The sequence below is a fragment of the Hyalella azteca genome, unplaced genomic scaffold, assembly GCF_000764305.2.
Source record: "Hyalella azteca isolate HAZT.00-mixed unplaced genomic scaffold, Hazt_2.0.2 contig16646, whole genome shotgun sequence".
NCBI classification, from domain to species: Eukaryota; Metazoa; Arthropoda; class Malacostraca; order Amphipoda; family Hyalellidae; genus Hyalella; species Hyalella azteca.
The window spans coordinates 64,870-83,107 of NW_025946460.1; the positions used below are offsets into that span (position 1 = coordinate 64,870).

General features: G+C 38.4%; 1 protein-coding gene across 1 annotated transcript; it reads left to right on the plus strand.

Moving 5' to 3' along the window:
- The first annotated feature begins 269 nt into the window (after positions 1-269).
- On the plus strand, positions 270-18,124 carry LOC108669188 (inhibitor of nuclear factor kappa-B kinase subunit beta). The gene is made up of 17 exons (XM_047884977.1): positions 270-614; positions 2,228-2,391; positions 2,999-3,141; positions 3,477-3,557; positions 4,111-4,269; positions 5,407-5,522; positions 7,725-7,823; positions 8,924-9,040; positions 9,587-9,722; positions 10,000-10,035; positions 10,829-11,043; positions 11,533-11,975; positions 12,436-12,619; positions 13,833-13,985; positions 14,863-15,007; positions 15,323-15,480; positions 15,771-18,124. Exons 2-17 carry the CDS (start codon positions 2,229-2,231, stop codon positions 16,021-16,023), a joined length of 2,601 nt encoding a protein of 866 aa, XP_047740933.1. The 5' UTR covers positions 270-614; position 2,228; the 3' UTR covers positions 16,024-18,124.
- Positions 18,125-18,238: the final 114 nt, after the last annotated feature.

Consider the following 18,238-nt stretch of genomic DNA (forward strand, 5'->3'; position numbering starts at 1 on the left):
GACAGCAACCCTGACCCGCAATTTCACGGAATCAAATTTAGGTCTGAAACTCGCGTCAAACGCCGGCACCAGAGTGTCGATGGGGTACTGGCAAGGAAAAAGCATTTGCTTTTGGGAAAAAATGTCGTTCTGGCTGTTGAAATAATTTTTACTTATAGTACCAAAATAATAATTTCAGAAGTTCAAATTCTCATTGAAAGTACTGAGTATAGAAAAATCAGTCGCTGAACAATGCATCGCATTCCGCGATTTCGGACCGAATTTCGTCGTCGTAGAAAAATGATCACTGTTCAGTCAGTTCAGACAGTTCAGTGATTTTAGTCTAATGTTTAAAATTAATTAGTCGTTTTCAGAACATATATTGGATTTGACAATGAGCCGAAGCAATGATGAAGCCAGAACTTTAGTTCTGGGAAAAATTTCATTTTGTTGACGCAAATTTTTGGTCTTTACAAATTAACAATTACGTCTGTGACTCTGTGTTTACTGTTTAAGTTGAGTTTTTAACCACTCCAATTACTTCTTTTTGTCTTTATAAGGGTAACTAGCAAAAAAAGACAGGACTTCGAAAGCTGCAAATTACTCCGCCTACAAATTGAAATTTAGATAGCTAGGTAAGTGAGTAAAGTAAACAACAGTTGATGTTTGATATACCTAATAAAAACAGTAAGCCAATTAGCAAACACTTACACTAGGTTGACTTTGATTGTCATACCGTCATGCTGGCATTTGCATTTTGCCTATGGTTGGCTCTGGGCAGCTGGGCTTCTGGCCTCGGACCTCCCACTGGGTAGGTACTACTGGGTGGGGTGACTGTGACTGTGAGGACAGAGGAGTGAGAGGACCCAGAGTCCCAGACTGGGACAGCCAGATTGTCTCAGTCTGTCTGGGTCGGAGGGTCCTGAAATGAATCTGACAACTGACGCTGACTGAATTATGAATAGTGTCAGTCACTCACTAGGTATTCAGAATTCAGTCAGCTTCAGTTGACTATTATTCACTTTTATTTAATAAGTCACTATTATAGTCACAGTGACTGTTCTGTATGATATTCACTATATTGTAGGGTAAACGCGGTATATTCCGACACTTTAAGGACGCATCGAAAAATGAAAAACTATAAAAAAAACCGTATGCGTTACGTAAGTTCTGTTGCCTTCACATGACTCTCAAAACACTTCACTACGCGTCAGCATTAATATAAAGGAAAAACTAGAGAAGTGACGGAATTACCTACGATGTCGGAATATACCGCGTTTACCCTAACTTGTCAAATGAAATGTCAGTTGTCACCATAGTGACAAACCTCAAACCAGAGATTTTTTAGAATCGGTTCATTTTCAATGTTCTCATTTACTCAAGATTTGTACCAATATCTTATGTATAATAATGCTGGTGACTGGTGAGTACTGAGTGGTAGTGGTATGAGTCATAGTGGTATCCATGAATACTTTACTGGTGACTGGTCTACTTAGAGGCTAGCCTGGAAAACAACTACCAGTAGGGTCATGAGTGCCCACTGCCCACAACTAGAGCTTTCCTGCCAGTTTTGGGACTGCAAAATTTTATTCATAAGTAAGGAAATTCCAATATTGCTGCCTATAAGACTCAAATTGAACAAGAAAGAGAATCTAAAAACATCTACTTTGATTACTTTACAACTACCGTATTCTTGTCACTAAAGTAAATAACTACTTCCAAATGTTAAATTTTGTTATAACTTGGGTCTGGGGTAAAAGTTGCTCTTTAGAATTAGATTCAATACTACTTTGGACTTGGGAGTTTTCAGAATATTTCTGAAATTTTATCTATTTGTATAAAAATGGAGTTGGATATGCAAAAATACACTTCTAGTTACGAATATTATTAATTTGTATATTTGTTTAATGATATTTCAATTTTTGTATAAAGCTTTGAACGATCTGTGTGTGTCCAATTCAAGTTGTGTCGGAATTAGTTTTCATGTGTCGAAATCCAACATCTCAACTTAATCATCTATTAATTTATTTACGACTTGAAATCAGCGAATACAAGTATACTTGAACGTAGTGTGGATAAAAAGTGTGGATATGAAGAAACATAGGATGATAGCATTAATATGGTATTAAATGCTAATTTTGTTAAAAACTTTGATATATGAATTTTTAAATTGTGAATTTTAATTTCAAATTATGTCCTTCAAAGCTATCAAGTTGCCTTTTTAATTCAAATTCTTTGTATATTTCAGAATGGATGGGAGCAGTGAAGGTGATGGAACAAGCAGCATCACTTCCAAAGCAACCTCTCATGATCCAGATGCCTTCAAGCCATGGGTCAAGGAGAAGGTACTTGGCACTGGTGGCTTTGGCACTGTCACTCTCTGGAAGAATGAAAATTCTGGTGAAACAGTTGGTAAGATACCATATTAATTATACGGTTTATACCATAACCCAAACTTTTCCAATTTTAAAATTTGAAGAAAATTTTATATTTTTTGAAAGGGTTGTAGAGTATCCATGATCCATTCACTGGATCTATGGTAGAATTGAAATCAGAATAAAATAAAATTTTTAATCTGACTCATTTATTTTGGCATGTTTTTAGTATGTATTGAAATTTTATCTTATAAACTCCTAAAAATTACTGTTATTTTAATCCAATAATGTCTGCAAAAATTGAACCCAATCTATGTTTAATCACAATATGAATGAGAAGTGAAATAACTTTATAATGTCTTGGGTTAGCTGGGCAGTGTTTTTATGTCTTATGGCATGTGCTCTCCAAAAATAATTGCCTTTCTTTTTGATGTTCTGTCATGGTTCTCAAAATATCTTCATATAAAATATCTTCTTATACCTTTATCAAAGACCTGTAATAAAACCAGTTTAATTTGATTCTGACTGTTTCATAATATTTCATTGTAATGGTAACTTTGATGCTAAATTTATTTATTTGAAATCTTGATCATATTGTCTTGTCTCTTTAAAATAATTTTTGTAGTAAATTTATCTGATACCAGCTCTGAAGAAGTGTCGCTGGGGCAACACTGGCAGTCCTGCATCCCCCGAGACACTTCTGAGCCCTGAACACAAGGAACGATGGCAGAAGGAGGTGCAGATCATGCTCAGGCTTGAGCATCCATGTGTTGTGTCCTGTTTCCCTGTAAGTTTTATGGTTAATTTAGGATTTTCTCATATTTTCAGTGATCAAATGTAGATGAAATTATATGGGCATTCATTATTAGTGTGCATGATGTTGTGGCTTATAACTGTTTTGGTTTCTAGGACCTTCAATAATACATTTGGCATTTTTTATCTAATTGTCTTCTAATATTCAAGTTGAATGAAAATGTATAAAATAATATTAAAACAGCCTTTAAAAATTCATCAATTATTTTTAATAAGCAGGATAAAACACAGAATTTGCTCAAATACGGTAATATAATTTGATTGCATATTTCTTTATTTGTTTTTCTAATGAATTTATTTATTTTTCAGGTGCCAAGTGAGCTGGAGGGTGGACCTGGTGACCTGCCCATATTGTGTATGGAGTACTGCAGTGGTGGAGACCTCAGGAAGGCAAGTTCAAAATTGTTGTTCCTGTTGTTTGTTGCGTCTTTGTCAACGTATGCCAGGATTGAGCTTGGGTGTCTCTTGGCAAATTGCAGCCAAAAAAATTTCAAGTTGTAAAAAAATAATGGAAGAAAGAGGCAACAATGGTGAACGCCCATTGAGTGTTTGGGAGAACAGAGGTATTCAGAGCAATAGAGTGAAAGCAGAGTGCAAGCTGCTGGCCGGAGTGCCCACTGCCATTTAACTCAACCTAAAACATTAGCCAGAAAGTCTTACTTTGGCTCGAGCCAGGTTACCAAATTCAACTGCTTCGTATCGCTTCTTGTGTACATTTATTTTTTAAAATGGCAGATGTAGCATAACCCACTTCAAGTCATATTGCGAATTCAAAACATGTTGGATATCAATCCTAGTGTTTTGCATGGAAAGTTACAAAGAATGTCCATTTGTTCATTAAATTCAAAAGACACACATTGACTGTAAAATATGTATAATTTTATACTATTAATAACCTAATATCTTGGATTTCAGATTGATAATTTAAATTTGTTTTGAGCAGCTGTTGAACCGACCAGAGAACTGCTGTGGTTTGCGTGAAGTCGTTGTTAGGAGTTGTCTCAAGGACCTGACTGAAGCAGTGGCATATCTGCATTCCCAGCGCATCATACACAGAGATCTTAAGCCTGAAAACATCGTTCTTCAGGAGAATGAAGGACAGGTTAGGCTTGCTTGTATATTCTTCATATTTGAAAATTAATATGAAGCTTTCGATTTGATATTTTTTCTTCAGTTTAAAGTTCTTTTTACAAAGTATTATATGCTTGTGCATATTTTTTGTTGCCTAATCTTGCCAGTTGTGCTGATTCATTCATTCATACATCCTAGGATTTTTTTTAACTGTCAACAAAGTTTGACTCAGAGATGCTTTCACCGTTGAAAATATGACAATTCTTTCTATTTTTACAACACTTCTCTTTAACTTCACTTCTTGTTTGTCTGTCTGTCTGTCTGCTACAAATCTTGTAATCAAAATTTAACACACTTCTACTTATCCTATCGATCTGAAATTTTGCACACTTGCGTAAAGTTGGAGACAATGCATGAATCAGATGTCAAAATAAATGATTTTAAAAATTAAAAAAAAAATTTCAATATTGAAAAAATTGAAAAAAAATAATTTTGTCAGTTACAAATCTTTTAACTAACTGATATTTGACACACTTTTACCTGTCTAATTGATCTGAAATTTTGCACACTTGTGTGAAGTCAGAGGCAATGCATGAATCAATTAATAGAATAAATAATTTTGAAAAAATTATATATTAAAAAAATTGAAAAATTAATTTTTTTAATATTCGAAAATTAAATGAGAAATTCATTGTACATCTGTAAGATTGGGACATTGGATTCTTTGGAAGTGTTGTCTTTAAAAAGTAATTTTTAAACGTATGTTATTTCATTTACTCTTCAAATTTTGGCTAAATATATTTGCAATTCAAACTATGAAGTTCCATGATTGTTTTGTGCTGCTTCAGTGTGCCAATCCTAGCTTATCCGTCAATGGTTGCTAATCATTCGCATAAAGATTGTGGAACAAGTTCTAGTCATTATTATTACTTGTATTCAGAGTAATATAGTCTTGTTTACTAAAGATATATATTTTTTTTACCTAAGTAAGCCAATGAAATTTATTGAAATAGATCACGTTTCTGGTCTGGCGTAAGTGTTATGGATGAGACACAGGATGAAGTATGTACGCACAGGGCTAATTTTGACCGAGGTTTGATTGCCTAGGTTGTCTGCAAATTTAAGGAATATGAAGCTCTTTCTGATATAAAAATCGACTCATTTACAGACACGCTACAAGCTTATTGATCTCGGTTACGCCAAGGAACTGGAGTACACAAGCGTGTGTACGTCCTTTGTGGGAACCCTGCAGTACCTTGCTCCTGAGCTTTTCCTCAGCAAGAGGCAAGTCTTACTAACCTAACAGATGAGAATGCCATTCTCAACACGATTATTCAACTAACTGATGAGATATATGACACTCAATTAACGCTGTTACTTACTAGTCATGCAACAGTTAGCCCTGTTACTTGCTGAACAGATGTACCGTATCACATAACACTACTTAAATTTCATAATTATTTTACTGTTTCAAATTTCCTGGAAAAAATAATTTAGTGTGAGTTTCAATTACTTTTTTATTTACGTTTCTGATATGTAAGGGGATCATGTATGTAAAAAAAAGCTTTTTTATTTACGAACGGATCATTTTGCAACTTGGTTCACCTACATTGAATAGAAATCCAAGTTTTTTTCGTTTGTGTATATAAAAAAATGTGAAATTTATAGAAAACTACAAAAAGGGGGCTACTGTGAAAATTGATCTCCTTATTCATTTAACGTGCTACAAAATCGAAAAACATATCTTTCAATTTGTAAAGACCATATCTAGCGATCACTAGATCACTTCTTCAAATTTGTTATTCTATTTTTTGGTGGTTTTCTGATTTTTTTTTCTATTTTGGCCCCTCCTTCATTTTTTCATTATATATAATCCAAAGATATGAAAAAAGTTACTGGATGATCGCTATATTAGGTCTTTACAAATTGAATGGTGTATCTGTCAATGCTGTAGCCTAAAAATCATAGAAGGCGATAGATTTTTACGATGAAAATTCCAATTTTTCAGGAGAGCCAAAAAACTGAAATTTGTGGTCATTGAAGGTACAAGTTTTATTTGCGCTTCGTCTGCTGTCGTTGTTGCGGGAGAGCTATCAACATATATAGGCTATCCGCTACCTGTGGGCGCGATAGTGTTTAAAACTAAAAAACTTGGATACTTATAGGGTGCCAAAAACCTCTGATAACTTGAATGGAATTATTGTGTTCTAAAAACCAAGTAGGCACCAAACGATTAGGACCAAACGCCCACCTGTAATACACGACTTAGTTCCACACAAGTAAACCCTATTGCCAACTCGATAATTTTTAGCGCCCTCTCAGTTGTTCCTCCTACAACGTCAAAATTGCTCTCCATGCTCGGGCCGGTGAATGTTCGACCTCCACAGCGAAGCCGGGAGAACAGACGTCCCTGGAGTCCCTTCGTCAACTCTTATCGCTTATGTTAGAGCTCCGTGTTGGCGTCCGGTTCTCTCTCGCAGTCATTGGCTACCTCTTGACAGTTCTACACGTTTTCACGACAAACTTTTCACTGTCACCAAGTCTTGTATCCAACTGTGAGCAGGAAACATTCTTTTCACAAATCCCCCGCTACAGCAGGAAGGTCGGGAAAATCTTCGACGGGAACAAGTAAAAAAAGTGAGGTAACGACGGTGCCCACTTCCACCTGGAATGATCACCATATATACAAGAAATTACAAGTTAAATTTTGACCTTCCACAGTAAGAAAACTAATGGGGGTCTTAGCCAGATATATCCAAACAATTTCAAGTTAGGAAAACGACAACTTGACCACATTCACATCTCCACTGTTTATATCGAGCAAACTATTGTTAGATATAACCAGTGTTCCGCGGCCCGATATCTCTCGGCAATCCAACAGCGTGAACTAAAAGTCAACCGTAGAAATTGCATCCTACTAGTACAAGTTAACACGCTTACCGGCCACTCTGAGTGAGGTCAACAAGAAATGAATTAAGTGCTGTGAATTAAGAGACGAAGAACGGCAATTCTTCCCGAATAAAATCACGAGACGCTTTTCAGCGAGCACCCAACCGCCATCATTATAAAGGACCCGGAGTGAATGCAACGCACTCTACTCGTTACGAGCGTGAATTTGGACAACCAAAAGACGGACGAATAGCGCAGCTACATTGTGAACAAACAAATGAGCGCACAAACACGGCTTTGGGCTCTTTAAATGCGCTGTTTTTGGACCTTTAAACCGAGCCTAAAACCTGGAAAGTCAAAATTTTTTGTTTTTAACGTACATGCTCTCCTTAATCTATCAAATATATAAATCATATATTATATCAGTTAATAAATATTATTATCTTGATTATTATACGGGGGATTACGAAATTAAAGTATTAGATGTTGAATTGAGGAGCCTGAAATGGTTCTCAGAAATGAATATCATGTGTATTAATAATATGATAGTCAATTATTGAATTTTCTCCTGTTACTACACTGAACTTGATTGAGCAGGTACTCGTGCACCGTGGACTACTGGTCGCTGGGGCTGGTGGTGCATGAGATCGTCACAGGCGTGCGGCCCTTCCTGCCCAACATGTCGCCTGTCGAGTGGTCAGTGCCAGCTTGTCGCCTGTCGAGTGGTTAGTGCCAACATGTCGCCTGTCGAGTGGTCACTGCCAACATGTCGCCTGTCGAGTGGTCAGTGCCAACATGTCGCCTGTCGAGTGGTCAGTGCCAGCATGTCGCCTGTCGAGAGGTCAGTGCCAACATGTCGCCTGTCGAGTGGTCAGTGCCAACATGTCGAGTTGTCAGTGCCAACATGTCGCCACTAGAGTGGACAGTGCCGGCATGTCGCCTGTAGAATAATTAGTTCTTAATGTCTTGCTTGCTTGAAGACGTACACGTTGACGGTATGGAAATGCTTCATGCGAGTGTGCGAGCTTTTGTACGTAGGCGATGTTAAGATCTTCTGATCACTTGCTTCTTGTTGCATGGCGGGGCAGCAAATGAAAGGTTCTCTGGCTTGCAGTTCTGTATTCATTATTCAAATAAAAATCGAGAAGATCAGAAAAAAACGGTAACATGAATAAGATAACTACTGAAGGAAGTATGTAGTTGATGCCTTTATAGGCTTATGAGGTTCACCGGCGATAAAAGGCTGCTTATAATTCTAATAAACAAGAATATTATAAATTAGCGCTAATAAAACAAGGAAGTCATTAACTAAAGACAACATATTTGACCAACTCTGCCTTGTTCTCTTTTCTTCTGTCCACTTTTTGGTCAGTTCCTAAATTATTCTTGGTTCGCTCAATGTATAACGTGATCAGTTGTACCAGACTCCACGTTGGTCTCTCAGTAGAATAATATTGTTAAGGTAGAAAACTCATGATATTAATGTAATTGTAGCCCTTTAAGGCTTGCTTCATACCATACTGCCAGGCATATGCCAGTCACGGTCCATCCACACTTCAGTTTTGACAAAAATCTGGTACACTCGACAAAAAAAAAGTTGGCAACGCCGCAGTCACGTCCCGGTCGAAATATCTTTTGCCTTGATAGTGGCTGGACCTTGCCAGGTATGGCAGGTGTGAATGCTTCTATAGAAATTCATAAAAGAACATTGGATGGGACCGTGCCAGGAAGTATGATGTGAACCAAGCCTAAAGGTTTTTAAAGAATGTAATAAAAATAATGACCTTGTTGTGCAGGATGAAGAGAGTTCGTAGCAAGAAGTCATGCCACATCTGCGTGTACGAAGGCAGGAGCGGCGACATCCACTTCTCAGAGCGCATGTTCGACGAGAACCACATCTCCAAGCCGCTCAAGTCTGGCTCGTCCCATTCAAGAATTAGTGTGAAATTTCTTGTTAATTATTTTAAAGATACTGATATTATCTTAACAATAAAATTATCTGGATGCCCAGAGTTAAGCAGCTCATAACTATGCCATGTTTGTGGTCATGAACCCGGAAAACTTTTCTCTATTTTGTATAAAAATTTTCTATCAAAGAATGACGAGATGAGTTCATGTTTTTGCACAATTCCAGATTTTAAATGCTGTGTGAACCTAACCATACTCTGAACCTTATACCCTGCCTCCCTTTAAACTCCAAAGCTTATGTTGAAGTCAAGCACCAAATCTCACATAGAATAATCCTGTAGTGCTGCTTGCTTTATAATTTATTGATAGTGAATTGCCAAACTGTGAACCAGTTGTTTGACTCCAGTTATAAGCAATGTGAGCAAGGGCTGAACTTGAGATAAATATCGTAGTTGTGTCGACATTTAATTTTGTACTGTTTTTTATGAGCAGTTCTGCAGAAGCATTGTTTATTTTCTTGTGGTTCAGTTTGCAGTTATTCATGTATTCAGGAGCGGCTTGGAGGCTTGGCTGCAGCTCATGCTGGAGTGGGAGCCGGCGAGGCGTGGTCAGGTGGAGGGCGCCAAGCCTGATGACAAGAAGCAAGTGGTTGCCTTCACTCGTATGGCAGCGCTGCTCAACAAGAAGGTGATACATGTTTCATGTAATGCGCTTAAACCTGAATGTCAAAGCAAAGATTTTCATTTTTGCTGGATAAAGTAATTGTTATTTTAACCACAACATACTGATAACTAATTGTTATTTTAAGTACAACATACTGATAACTCTGTTTGAATTACTTTTATTTCGTTTTTCAAAAGATTTCTTGTTGTTATCTAAACGGGAAATTGTAAGGCATTTAGCATTGTGCTGAGAGCCTGAATGCTAGTGGTGTGTGGCGTTACTAACGTGACGTGTTGTGCAGATCATCGGCGTGTTGGTGGTGTGTGGCGTTACTAACGTAACGTGTTGTGCAGATCATCAGCGTGTTGGTGGTGTGTGGCGTCACTAACGTAACGTGTTGTGCAGATCATCGGCGTGTTGGTGGTGTGTGGCGTTACTAACGTAACGNACTGTTGCCGGACATTCATTTCAGGTTAGGACTGTTGCCGGACATTCATTTCAGGTTAGGACTGTTGCTGGACATTCATTTCAGGTTAGGACTGTTGCTGGACATTCATTTCAGGTTAGGACTGTTGCTGGACTTTCAGTTCAGGTTAGGACTGTTGCTGGACATTAACTTCAGGTCAGGACTGTTGCTGGACTTTCAGTTCAGGTTAGGACTGTTGCCGGACTGTCATTTCATTGCATGTAAAAGCTTTCTTTTATAGTAACTTTAATCGTAGGGAGGATTTTTTCGTTAGCTGGTTAATCGTACTTGCAGCAGAACAGAATCAACAGTCACCTTGTGTTCACTAGAAGAAATTTTCATGTGTATTTGCGGCGCTGAACACTTAAAAAAAAACACAGAAACATAGGCAAATATTTCATTAGGTTTTTTCTCAGAGGGCTCAGATATGGAAATTCTTATGCATAAGGAATTTAGATTCAAGGTTCATTTATTTATATTTAAACTATTACCGGTAGTTGTTTATTCATTTCCATTAACTCTCTCGTTCCTGACCATGTTTGGTAAAATCCCCACTTATTGATCGAAAGAAACACTATTTTTGTTTTTAAATTGTTGATGAATTTTCTATTTAAGCAGATTAATGATCCAAGTACAAATTTCTCTTGACTTGTTTATGCCACAGGAGGAGGATGACTGGCTGCTGTACGTGTTCAGCACTTGTGCCCTCACCCCCCAAGTTGCTCCCCACTTCCCAACCCTCGTGGAGGAGATGCTGAGGTCTCCACGTGCTCTGGTGGAGCACGCGCTGCAGCGCCGCATGTGGTGCCACTCGCTCTACTTCCTCTACAGGGAGAACAAGCTCCTCTCCGCTCTTATATCTGCTCAAAAAATCGCAATGTTAGTTAACGTTTTGAAATTATTTATCCATATCGCTCCATATTATCCATATCGCATATCCATATTTATCCATATCGCATATCCATATCGCTCAAAGTCAAAGTTTTCTTTCAAAGTCAAAAATATTTTTAATTTTAACGATTGGTAACTTTTTCTACACTGAAAGTACGCGCCTCTCTGATCTGATTTCCGCTCGAAAAGTTGCTATGTTAGTTAAATGAAAAAAATTCAAACTTTTCCTATAAATCATTTCCGTATACTCAACAATTGAAACTTTGAACATGGAAATTTCGTCAGATATCCAGAAATGGCTTTCATTTTGTTTTTACTCTATCGATGATGAGTTTAGTAGTGATGGTGGCGATGAGTTGCTACTGACAATCACGAGCAGTTGGTAATACTTGTGAAGATCAATTTCTAACGATAGGGATGATCAGTTGGTAATGATGATCATGATAATGATGAAGTGTATTGATGTTAATGACGCAGGCTGCACCTGCTGTCCCGGCACGCGGAGGTGACGCGATGCGGGCAGCGCGTCTTGAACGACATCGCCAAGCTGCAGGCGCGCCATCATCTCTTCATGGAGGCTCTTAATACCGACCTTGATCACTACACCAGCCAGTCCCCTCAGGCCCGCGTCAGTGAGTGCACCAACCAGTTCCCCCAGGCCCGCGTCAGTGAGTACACCAGCCAGTCCCCTCAGGCCCGAGTCAGTGAGTACACCAGCCAGTCCCCCCAGGCCCGCGTCAGTGAGTGCACCAACCAGTTCCCCCAGCCCCGCGTCAGTGAGTACACCAGCCAGTCCCCTCAGGCCCGAGTCAGTGAGTACACCAGCCAGTCCCCCCAGGCCCGCGTCAGTGAGTACACCAGCCAGTCCCCCCAGGCCCGAGTCAGTGAGTACACCAGCCAGTCCCCCCAGGCCCGCGTCAGTGAGTACACCAGGCAGTTCCTCAGTAGTTTAACTCTTTCTCCCACTCTAATTTATAGTCAAACATATGCTACGGTTCAATCTTCTTAATGATGATGGAGGTTGACAGAATTTTTGTTGTGTAAATGAGCAATTCCCACAGAGGTTTTAATAAAAGTTCTAATTTAGATTTTCATCCTTCTTCGGTTTCTTCATTCAAATTATCCACTTTTTTGCTTAGTTAATTACGATTTCAATCTTATTCTTGTAAAGACGAGGAAAAATCTGTTGTTTTTAGATGATTGTGCCTCTTTGAGCTGTAAACTTTGGTCGCTGTCTGATTGTCCTGTGAGAAATCAAATGCATTTAAGACATGCATGTATCTATTTAACGCGAAATAATGCGTAACCTGAAATGAATAGCTCATATTTCATGAGATATTGCACTGGATATTTTATTCCATTTCTTGCAATTGAACTCAGCGTCGGAGAAGGCGTATGGGGCGTGGCGAGGCGGAGGCGAGGCGACGCTCTCTGCCGTACACGCGGCCGTGGACAAGACGCAGCGACTGGACGCCGCCCTCACAGCCCTCAACACCAAGGTTATGGAGCTCAATGGCTCCCCCTTCTCTTGCGCCAAGACTCCTACGGATACGCTGGATACCATGTGAGAATACTTATTACTTCATGTATCGAGGGGAAGAGAATTGATCGTTAATATTTTATTTTGCTTGTTTCATTAATATTTAGTGTTTGCTGCCACACAATCACCCTTCTCCAGCGTCGAGAATACTACCGATACGCTGGATCCTATGTGAGAACAGTTGATGCGTGGTAAATTGGCCGTTTAATAAGTAATTGTATTAAAATTCTGCTTGAATCAAAACTTAATTAAGAATTTAAAATTATTGAAAAATGCAATTAAATTCAACGTATCTTCATCAAGGAAATCTTTGTTCGAAGAAGATAAGGTGAGATTATTTGACTTTTTCTTAGTTTTTAATTCTTGATGGCCGTTTTAAGCTCTATTTTACAACACTTCTCTTTAACTTCACTTCTTGTTGTTTGTTTGTCTGCTACAAATCTTATAATCGATATTTAACACACTTCTACCTGTTCAACCGATCTGATATTTTGCACACTTGCGTGAAGTCGGAGACAATGCATGAATCAATTGAGAGAATAAATAACAAAATTTAAATATTAAAAAATTATTATATATGTTTTTTAATATTCCGAAATAAAATAAGAAATTCATTGAACATGTGTAACATCAGAGACACTGGCCTCTTTAGAAGTGTTGTCTTCAAAAAGTACTTTTTAAACGCAACAATTAACCTTTTTATTAATATTATTTTCTTCCATCCAATCTACTAGGTAAAAATGTCTTGTATTTTAATATGACTTCTCATACTTGCTCGATTCATCATCTTATCCGAAGAAAATATCTTTATCACACAATTCTCACGAACTGATCATAAATTAGCTTCATCGTTTTGTTCATATATTATCCGTATCAAGTAATTATTGCTTGATTAGGATAATAGACATAAGGAGCTTGATTCATCTTAGTTGTATAATCTTGTTAAACACGCACTTGCAAGGTCTTTAATTTCGTTTGCTGTATTATCTTTACTTGAGTACTTGATAATTATACTGCCCGAGCAGCGTAAGCAGCTTGATGCATTGTTGAATTCTGTTAAACGAGAATACGTTAGGTTATTAATTGTTACCATAATGTCATTAGTAAAGATGATGTTTTTTTACTGCCCGAGCAGCTTGATGCATTGTTGAATTCTGTTAAACAAGAATATGTTAGGTTATTAATTGTTACCGTGTTGTCATTAGTAAAGATCGTGATTTATTTACTGCCCGAGCAGCGTGAGCAGCTGTGAGGAGCTGTACGTGTCACTGAGACGTCGCTCCCGCGACGAGCGCTCCCGCCCTCACGACAGCACCGCCATGTGCAAGCTCCTCCTGCAGGCGCTCAGGAAGCGTGACAGACTTTATCAGGACCTCTACACGCACATAGAGTGAGTCATGTGACACACTACCAGGACCTCTACACGCACATAGAGTGAGTCATGTGACACACTACCAGGACCTCTACACGCACATAGAGTGAGTCATGTGACACACTACCAGGACCTGTACACGCACATAGAGTGAGTCTCATTTGGGGAGTCACTTGGACTTTTCGGAATGACCGCAACTCGCATGTCTGCGGTGATCAGGTTTTGTTTAACTATGGATCTATTATCGGCGAGCGTATATTTGATGTCGAACACATTTCCTGATATTTAGTTTTTTTGTGTTAAATGTTTGAAGAAACTTGCATCAGATTGGCAAAAAAATTTCTTTATCTTTAGTTCTCCAGCTGATCTATAGAAATTTTTTTTATTGTCAGGAACATTGAAAATTTATGCGTTGAATGCGGGTTGAACTTTAGATCAGCATTTAATTTTTTGCCAATCCGACATGTATACACCACTTTTGTGCAGTTTTATATATTATAAACAATTTTATGTACCATTACCTATATAATTGTGTGGTATCTATAATATTGTATATGCATATTTTATATATCATTTGCATGTTGGCATTCGTTGACCATGTTAAGTAAAATCGCTATGCTATTTCCTTGAGTGACGGAGATGAGTCCGAATTAATTTAATTAATTAACTGAATTTTTAGACTCGCTCGAATTAACTCAAATTCTCAACACATCAGTCTATACTCTCGAGATTATTTAGAGTCAGTTTCACTTTCAGCATTGCTCATGTGACATTTTAATTAGGTACTTATAATGGTAGTGCAAAATTATAGTTAGATGACTTCTATTGATATTTAATTAAATTTTCATTATTTAGAATTGAATGCAGTTTGGTTCAAAAGTGAACTTCCGTTCAGGAAGCAGTGGAGTTGTCTGAGCGAGGTGACCGCGCTGGCTGTGCCGCTAGAGGAGCTCTTGGCTGACATCGCTCGAGCGGCCCAAACCATCAGCAGCCTGCAGCAGCACCGACAGGACGATATCTGGAAAATCATGGCCATTGTGGTTAGCTGAGCAAAAGAGAACAATATCTGTAACATAAAGGTTACACCATCAGTAAGAGATGCGGGTTAAATGACCCGCTTTGAAACTGTAGTATTCGGTTGTGGATAGCCTTATATTTTGAACTTATTTTTAGAAAGATGTATGAACCTTATGATTATTTTGCCCGCGTTTATTGAAGGTTTTTGCTAGAAAATATTCCTGAATGTACGCCTGTTGCCCGTAAATCGATTTCAAAATGTCTGTACGGATAGTGTTGTGGTAAGCAAGACATTTCCTTTACTTGTGAATAATAATAATAGATTATTTACTGAATAGGCGTCACACAGTCGAGGAAATGTAGCTGGTGCCCCTGGTGGGGACCTGCCCAGGGCGCCAGCGCCCCCGCAGCCTCTGACTAACCTGGCTCTCCTGCTGGAGCAAAGCAGCGAGCAAACCGACAACATCATCGCCGAGAACCGCGCCCTGCGATGCCAGTCAGTGATGCTTCTTACTGTGTCTTTTGTAGAAAACGTTCCTCATTATACTAAAAAGGTGTAATCCCTCCTAATAGTGTTTTAACAATAACTAGGATCGCAATAGTTTCTGGTAATTGTTTCTAGGTTTCATTTCAATTTTACTCATCCTTGTGGATGGTCGATGACCAAAAACATTCCTTATTATATTAAGAGGATGTAATTCCTTTTATAGTGTTTCGCTAGAACTAGCATCGCCCTAGTTTCTAGACATCGTCTGAAGATTTTATTTCTGACCATCCTTTTTGCAGGATGGTCGAGTTACTGTCGAGCAATATATCGTCGACCCTGGTGGTGGTGGATCCCAAGGCAGCAGCTGAGCATCCTGCATCTGATCGGCACCTGACGACCGACGGCAACTCTGTCCTCACCAAACAACAACAACGAAGTGCTACTCAAAGTAAACAAAATCCTCCTCCGCAGCCCGCAGCAGCTGCTGCTCCTGTCACCAAAACGGCTATGCTGGAGGCTCGGCGCAGTTTTCCTGTTGAGACCGCCCTGTGACCGCAATTTGTTCATTTTAGTCATGTGAATCTCGTTGCATTAACTCAGAGTGTTATAACCTGACAATGTTTTATGTTCTGTTGAATTTGTGTGTGCTAGTAAGTTGTTTTGTTTTTATTTGCTGACTTATGAGGTGCTAGAGCGAAGTACTGCTTTTAAATACTTCAGCTGTCGGTCAATAAATTTTGTCGTAACTTGAGACTATTTTAGCTACATTGCGAATGTTAATGATCTCTTTCATCATATTACTTAATTGTTAACATTCAAACCTAAAAGAATTAACCGTTTGGTTTGCATGTTTAAACCACGCAAGTGAAAATTGTAATGGGCCATTTAATTGAAAATTTTTATATTATCAAAGAGTTTATCAAAGAAGCTCACTCACTCTGACAGACTAGAGCAGGTGCTTCCTGTTGGTATGAGTAAGGTATACGTTACTTAGCAATTAAAGACGTGGTAGAATGCGACTACTCTGATATTATTATCGTTATTAGAGCTAAAAGTTACTGTTCGATATTTGTTATTGAATCTTAAACTCGTCTATTTTTACGGGTGGAAATAGAGTATAGTTATTTGTCACGACTGTCCTGTGATGACCAAGAAATAAACATCGTGCAAATAATGAGTAAGCGCATGGTCTGATGAGACAATAAAGGTTGGCTTCTTTGATACCATTTTAGGATTAATTATTCATTTTCTTTTCTCTTGGTCGTTTGGGATACTAACCTATGCGTTCACCTTCGCTCAGAAGTGACGATCATCACCTTTTTCAATTGGCCAAACTGGTATGCAAGTGCAGCTTTAGTCATTTTATGGCGGATGAGTAGGGAGTTCAGTGCACTACCTGCAAAGAAAGAGGGCCACATATCTCTTGTTTCTTATTGACCGTTCACGGTCCGATTACTTGCTTCCAATTGTACCTGCCTGTTAATGTATTGAGCTGCGTCATTTTGGGTTGATATCAATAAAAATAATACTGATTATTAATATTTGGGGCTGTGTTGTGCTGACGCCTGATCTAGCTTTACTCTGGCACGATATCCGACTCGAAAAGCTAAGCAGTTCGTCTGAACTTGTTTTGTCTGTAGTTACCGCTGGGTGTTTCATGCTAACAAACTTACTAACAATTATGAGTAAGCTACTTAAAGATCGTGTGTTCTAACTCTTCACATAAACGCTCGCTTTTTGGTAGCAAACAGGTTGTTCCATTTGGTCTAACATTCTAACAAATTGTCAGAATATTATATCAGTGCAACTTTGTATTGTTCATTACCAACGAGATATTTATTGCATATATAATTCACTTTTTTTTTGACCAGATAGACTGACAATCATTTAGTCGGCAATATAGATAAAAAATCTTCCTGTAGCGACGTTCTTTTTGTCCGACGATCTTGGTCATTCTTTTTACGTGTTGCAAAGAAGGGATATGCCGTCGACGTCTTGTTTTCAAAACTGGTTCGTTTTAAATTAATATTCACACAGATAAAACTTCAGTAATTATTGCCAATTTTCCTACGTTAAACCACCCCAATTTGCGTATTTCATTCTTTATTACAAGCATAACTTTTTCTTTTAGCCAGGGGGGTTGAATGCTCCTTGCCGGTAACTTAATTAGTTTTCGTTATAGGAAATCCCGTTTTCATTAACTTTCGTTGTGAACTGAAAGTATGTTCGTAGTTTTAAATATAATAGCTAGCAGTCACATAAGTGCCTTGAGAATTTTTTTTATTCGGTCAACTGAGATTCGGTAACTTCCGAACTAAAACATTACCAATGCTATTTGTAGCAGGCCTGATAACGCGGGTTGACGTCAGCAGACTGTGGGAGTTTAAGGCAGTGGACAGAGTGTTAAGCGCCCAATCTCGGGAAGTAATGTGTGTTCCCAACTCGAATGCCAAAAGCATATAGATATTAGCATAAGATTTTACGTGCCAAAAACGCATTTATAAGTTCCAACTATCGTAAGCTTCAAAAGTGCAGTTTGGTAAGATAATGGAACACCTCGAAGCTTGCTTCATGTACAGCGGTGAAGATCTCTTGCACTCGCAATGAAGCGTTGTACGAAACGCCCATCTAGTCAATAAATCCATCGATTATTGAAGTGCTTATGATTTCATCCTTTGACCCGAAATAAAATTTTGGTATAATAAATTACTTTATGTAGTAATGCAATAGGTGTTTGTTTGCTAGGCGTGTTCATCCCATAGTGAAT

What these genes read in the sequence shown, in the direction of transcription:
- LOC108669188 (XM_047884977.1), top strand. Translation starts at nt 2,229, where the DNA reads ATGGATGGGAGCAGTGAAGGTGATGGAACAAGCAGCATCACTTCCAAA. An exon ending in GTGGTGGAGACCTCAGGAAG is followed by an intron (nt 3,558 to 4,110) that starts GCAAGTTCAAAA and finishes TGTTTTGAGCAG; the next exon opens with CTGTTGAACCGACCAGAGAA. An exon ending in GACCTCTACACGCACATAGA is followed by an intron (nt 13,986 to 14,862) that starts GTGAGTCATGTG and finishes ACTTCCGTTCAG; the next exon opens with GAAGCAGTGGAGTTGTCTGA.